This window comes from Malus sylvestris, chromosome 7, assembly GCF_916048215.2.
Source record: "Malus sylvestris chromosome 7, drMalSylv7.2, whole genome shotgun sequence".
In the NCBI taxonomy this organism is placed as follows: Eukaryota; Viridiplantae; Streptophyta; class Magnoliopsida; order Rosales; family Rosaceae; genus Malus; species Malus sylvestris.
In genome coordinates this window covers 20,298,292-20,304,765 of record NC_062266.1, presented here as the reverse complement: position 1 = coordinate 20,304,765, position 6,474 = coordinate 20,298,292, and the positions used below count along the sequence as shown (strand labels likewise).

At 40.4% G+C, this 6,474-nt stretch overlaps 1 protein-coding gene across 1 annotated transcript; it reads left to right on the top strand.

Annotated features, from left to right (window-relative positions):
- Positions 1–1,224: 1,224 nt before the first annotated feature.
- LOC126629081 (FT-interacting protein 7-like) lies at positions 1,225–6,130 on the top strand. Its single transcript, XM_050298969.1, has 2 exons — positions 1,225–1,452; positions 2,780–6,130. The coding sequence occupies exon 2, from the start codon at positions 2,861–2,863 to the stop codon at positions 5,888–5,890; it is 3,030 nt and encodes a 1,009-aa protein (XP_050154926.1). The 5' UTR covers positions 1,225–1,452; positions 2,780–2,860; the 3' UTR covers positions 5,891–6,130.
- The last annotated feature ends 344 nt before the right edge of the window (positions 6,131–6,474 follow it).

The following is a 6,474-nucleotide window of genomic DNA, read 5'->3' as shown; positions in this document are numbered from 1 at the left end:
GATTCGTGACAAGGCTAGGTGTTTTGGACTTGTAAGGACGAAATGAAATTGGTGGTGGCTTCAATTTGGACGGTGTTGGTCGGGATGACTGTGCACTGTGTGTGCACAGTGAGAAGGGGAGATAGTGCGTGAGGGAGAAAGTGAGAGAAGGGAGAGGGAGGGAGAGAGAGAGTAGAGAGAGAAATAAGAAAATGGGAAGAAATAACCCATTTATATACAAGGGTAATTAGGTCATTTCAAGGTGTAGGAAAAATCCTATTTCTGTCCGATTGTTTGTGCATGGCTTGTGCATGATGTGTGCATATTCGAAATGTCATATTTCCGTCCCAAGATTATGAAATTGTCTTATTTCTAGGTATTTCCCTTTTTTTTATTACCTTCAAAACTAATAAACAAGCAAGACATGATGTATAAACTTAGAGCATCTCTAACAATACTAGCTAAATTAATCACCACGGGGTGCCCTAGTGGTTAGGGATGAATTCTAGGCCTGTATCTCACATAGAATGTCTTGTGATTGGTTCATGGCACTGATAAATCACACTATGGTGGTCAAAGAGAGACTGAAACGCATATATGAGTTTTCCAGGCCTACGAAAAGGTGAAATGCCATGACGAACTCACCAGCTAATTCTCTTTTATATAAATAATATGAAACTCAGAATTATGAGCGTAAGATTGGAAGGAACAATACTAGCTACATTTTTATTATTGTGGCTAGCCACATAACCTGAATGTTGATTTGCATTTTTTATTTATCAAGTAGCCTATTTTTTCTTTTGAGCAAACGATATTATCTACACTATGAAGGGAGGAGGTGGACTTAGCCTCACAATTAGCTAGTAATAATGTAGTTCAAATTTGCTTTTAATGAGAATCGAACCTATGATATTTTACTTACAAATAAAAAAGAATATCACTAAACTATAATACAAAGGTAAAAAAGTAACCTCATTTAGCTGGGGAATTTAGATATGCTCGAGTGAGTTGGTAAAACAAAACACAAAAATTCAATAAAAAAAAAAAAAAAAGGGAGCGCTGTAGTTGAAGGCCACGTGGTGCACGCAACCGGCGAGTGCAGAGATTGTCCTTTAAACGCATAAGTGCTACGTTACTTCGTCTCAAATGTGTATTGGCCTTTCCGGTCTTTTGCCATAAACGCGCCTCGGCTAAAATACAAATCACAACGACCCTCCTCTCGGTCGTATGCCAGAGTAGACCCCCCACCCTCTCTCTCTCTAGCCAATCAAAGTCCATTTTTAACTCGTTTTCGACGACTCTCTTTCTCTTGGAACCATCCCAGAAACTCTGTCATCTTTTTTTTTCTTCCATTTTTCAGTTTTCTGTTTGTGCATAAGTACCCTCCTTCTGGTCTCTGTTTTTGGGTTCAATTCAATCTGTCTCCCAAAATCTGTGTGCTTCTGAACCCAGCCTGTCAAGCTCAAAGACAAGGTGAGCTTCTTTTTAACGCTATGTACTTTGTTGCGTACTTTTGTGTTGGATGGTAGATTATGGTTACTTGAACTGATGGGGTTTCTGACCATTGAGGAAATATGAGAAATTTGGAGTTTGGAGAAAATTTGAGATAATCTCTTCTGGGGTTTTAATATTTTAGAAATTTATGATAATATGATTGTTTGTGTGGATATACGTATGTTTGTTCTTAAGAAAGTTTTTATCTTTTACCATGGTTGTTGTTTCTTATCTTTCATGTATCTGCTGATCTCCAGTCATTTTTCATGTCTCAAATTTTGTTTAATCGGATGTAAAACTTATCTTTTCTCTGTGTGTTTAGACACAAGTTAACATGGTATATACTATTTCGGTGGATGGTAAATGATGGTTATTAAAGCTAATTGGTTTATGATCATTGAGAAAATTTATGAAGTTTGGTCCAAAGGGGAGGTGGGTTTTGTATAACTTCCTCAAGTTTAAAAAAAAAAAATTAGGTTATAAGTTTGAATATATGCCTGTTTGTTTCTTGTGAAAGTTTTTAGTTTTTACCATGAACTTTCTTCACTTCAAATTTTGTGTAATCGGATGAAATATTATGTTTGCACCGTGTGTTTTGATGGAGGTTACTTCTCCTTTAGCTGAATAAAGGGACATGGTATATACATATCTTTCTGGATACCTTACTTTTCAATTAATTAGTTCTTTTTAGTAATCCCAAAGAACAGAACAAGAAATTTCTGCTCTGGGGAAAGTGGAAAATAATGATTTAGGAAGATTCTAATCTCTGGAATCTTAAAAGGGTGCAGGGCTTTTTCCTGTTTGTTTCTTCTTTTCTTTTGGTTTCGGAATATCTTGGTATTACAGATCATGTACTTGATAAGAAGGTAAAGCATTGAAGATTGTTTGCGAGAATCTAACTTGTCGAAGACAAGGACTTGTAGATTCTCATCACCCTTCTGATTTCTTCATTTCTTTTGGAGTATCAATTTTCTGGGACGTTTAAAATGAGACGTATACCTCCCGATTTCCTTTGGAACAGATTTATGTTCTGATTGGTTGCTGAAATATCTGAGGGAAAAAAGTGACTGTAATTTGTAAACGGATTTTTATAGAATTAGATACCAGAAAACAAGTGATTAGTTGCAGTTGTACTAAACAAATTGGGAATATCATTCGTTATTTTTATTGATCATTCAAACACTTTTATTTTTTTAATGATTACACAGTTCCATATGTACAGGTTCTATGTGATTATCTTGCTATTAATTTCGGCATTTGAGGTATCATCTGTAAATTTTGAGTTATTTTTTTGGTTCATTCTCAGGTACTCCGATCGGTCTTACCAATTCCTTTAAGCAGCTAGATATATTTCTTTCAGCAGTATTACTTCGATTGTCAAAGTTCAATGAACTTTAAGTTAGGGGTGGAGGTTGTGGCTGCCCATGACCTTATGCCCAAAGATGGGCAGGGCGCTGCCAACGCATTTGTGGAGCTCCACTTTGATCATCAGAGATTCCGAACCACCATAAAAGAAAAAGATCTCAATCCCGTTTGGAACGAGAGCTTCTACTTCAACATCTCTGATCCAAACGATCTCTCTAACCTCAGTCTTGAAGCCTATATATATCACCATGGTAAGGGCAACTCCAATTCTTTCCTCGGAAAGGTTTGTCTTACTGGGACATCATTTGTTCCATATTCTGATGCTGTTGTTTTGCACTACCCTCTGGAGAAGCGAGGCCTTTTCTCACGCGTTAAGGGAGAGCTTGGTCTAAAAGTTTTTGTTACCGATGACCCGTCTATAAGATCCTCAAATCCACTTCCTGCACTGGATTCACCTCTGGACAGAGATTCACGCTCTGCACGTGTTCTATTACAATCGCCACAAGTTCCAAATGTTATCTCAAACATGATGTCCAATGGAAAATCTGAGTCGAGACGTACATTTCACCACCTTCCAAACCCCAACGTAGCACAGCAGCAGAATATTCCTTCAGCACCAATGCAGTCGTCAGTGAACTATGGGATGCAGGAAATGAGGTCTCAACCACAGCCTCCAGTTGTTCGCAGCACGTACCCAGGTTCATCAGCTCAAGCTCCTGATTATTCCCTTAAAGAGACAAGTCCTTACCTTGGAGGGGGGCGAATTGTTGGAGGGCGAGTCATACCTGGAGACAGGCCATCCGGCACCTATGACCTTGTTGAAAAGATGGAGTACCTGTTTGTACGAGTTGTGAAAGCCCGTGACCTCCCTCACATGGATATAACAGGTAGCCTTGACCCATATGTTGAAGTAAGAGTTGGGAACTTCAAAGGAATTACAAGGCATTTTGAGAAAAGGCAGAACCCTGAATGGAACCAGGTATTTGCTTTTGCAAAGGATAATCAGCAATCATCTGTTTTGGACGTTGTAGTCAAAGACAAGGATCTTTTGAAAGATGACTTTGTTGGGTTTGTGCGGTTTGAGATCCTTGAAGTTCCTCGTCGATTTCCACCAGACAGCCCATTGGCTCCAGAATGGTATCGGCTTGCAGATAAGGATGGGAAGAAGGACAAAGGAGAGCTGATGCTTGCTGTATGGATTGGCACACAAGCTGATGAGGCTTTTCCAGAGGCCTGGCATTCTGATGCAATTGGTCCTGATGATGGTTCTTTGGTTGCTTATGGACACATCCGTTCAAAAGTTTACCATTCACCAAGACTATGGTATGTTCGAGTAAATGTGATTGAGGCACAGGACTTGGTTCTATCTGACAGGTCCCGCTTTCCAGATGCATATGCAAAAGTACAGATCGGTAATCAGGTTTTAAAGACAAAACCAGTTCAATCTCGAGCTATGAACCCAATGTGGAACGAGGACCTAATGTTTGTTGCTGCTGAACCCTTTGACGATCATCTGATCATTTCAGTTGAAGATCGCGTAGGTCCAAGCAAAGATGAGATCCTAGGAAGGGTTGTTATACCATTGAACGCTGTTGAGAGGCGTGCTGATGATCGATTAATTCGTGGCCGGTGGTTTAACCTTGAAAAGCATATGTCAGATGCCATGGAGGGGGAACAGCGGAAGAAAGATAAAGATAAGTTTTCCAGTAGAATCCATCTCCGTGTTTGCCTTGATGGAGGGTACCATGTGCTTGATGAGTCAACTCACTACAGCAGCGACCTTCGACCTACAGCTAAGCAGCTATGGAAGTCACATATTGGTATGTTGGAGCTCGGAATTCTAAATGCTGAAGGGCTACACCCAATGAAAACAAGGGATGGGAAGGGTGTATCAGACACATATTGTGTAGCAAAGTATGGGCAAAAATGGGTTCGTACTCGAACTATAAATAACAGCCTGAGCCCAAAATACAATGAGCAGTACACTTGGGAGGTTTATGATCCTGCCACGGTTCTCACTGTGGGGGTTTTTGATAACAGTCAGATTGGTAATACAAATGGCAGTGGCAGGGATGTGAAAATTGGCAAGGTCCGGATTCGAATCTCTACCCTTGAGACTGGCCGTGTCTACACACACAATTACCCATTACTAGTTCTTCATCCTTCAGGTGTAAAAAAGATGGGTGAATTGCATCTTGCAATCAGATTTTCATGCACATCATTCGTTAACATGATGTTTAAATACTCGAAACCCCTTTTGCCAAAGATGCATTATGCAAGGCCATTGAGTGTGATTCAGCAAGATATGTTACGTCATCAAGCTGTCAACATAGTGGCAGCTCGTCTTAGTCGGGCAGAACCACCTCTCAGGAAGGAAGTAGTAGAATACATGTCGGATGCAGACTCTCATCTTTGGAGCATGAGGCGCAGCAAGGCAAACTTTTTCAGACTGATGGCAGTTTTTTCAGGGTTGTTTGCTGTTGCAAAATGGTTTGGAGAAGTCTGCAAATGGAAAAACCCCATCACAACAGTACTAGTACATGTTCTGTTCATGATGCTCGTGTGTTTCCCAGAACTGATTTTACCAACTGTGTTCCTATACATGTTTCTGATAGGGATTTGGAACTGGAGGTACCGCCCAAGGTACCCTCCTCACATGAACACAAGAATCTCATATGCAGATGCTGTGCACCCTGACGAGCTTGATGAGGAATTTGACACATTCCCAACATCACGGGGTTCAGATATAGTTCGAATGAGGTATGACCGCTTGAGGAGTGTTGCTGGAAGAATTCAAACCGTGGTGGGTGATGTTGCAACCCAAGGGGAGAGGCTTCAGGCACTTCTCAGTTGGCGTGATCCTCGTGCCACTACTTTATATATTACTTTCTGTCTCGTGGCTGCTATTGTGTTGTACGTGACCCCTTTCCAGGTCCTGGTTCTTCTCGGTGGCATTTACCTCATGAGGCACCCGAGGTTCAGGGGTAAGATGCCATCAGCCCCGATTAACTTCTTCAGAAGGCTGCCAGCAAGAACGGATAGTATGTTGTAATAGGTCTACTTGGATGTGGTAAAGTTCGTCCTGCCAATGTATCCGGTTTTGGATTTTCATAGCAGTACTTGTAAATCGTAAGGCGTATCTGCTGGTGTTCTGTTTAATGTTTATTGTCAATCATGGAAGTGTACACAGATGTATGCAAACTGTTGTAATCATGGTTAGAAGTATTGATGTTTTGTTCTGCATTTTCAAACATCTATAAATGGTTAAATCAAACCTCCTAACTTTATCAAAGCTATCAAGGAAACTTGACATTCAGAGATTGATGAACAGGTTAAGCATCAGTGGCTTGGCTTCCGGTCATTTTGTTTTGGGGTTTTATCACAAATAGTTCCTAAAATTGACCCTCACCATCAACATGATTCCTTAAATTGAAATTAATTCATGTAGTTCCTGAAAATAAGTGTCGCAAATTAATGTGGTCCTTCCACCACAATTCTATTAAAAATTTTCATTAAGTGCTGATGTGGCACATAAATGGGTCCCATAAGTCCTATTTTCTCACGAATGATCTTTGAAATTGACCCGCGGCATCAAAATGGTCCCTAAAATTGACCTGTGACATCAAAGTGGTCCCT

Excerpts from the sequence above, each read along its gene's own strand:
- LOC126629081 (XM_050298969.1), top strand. The coding sequence starts at position 2,861 with ATGAACTTTAAGTTAGGGGTGGAGGTTGTGGCTGCCCATGACCTTATG.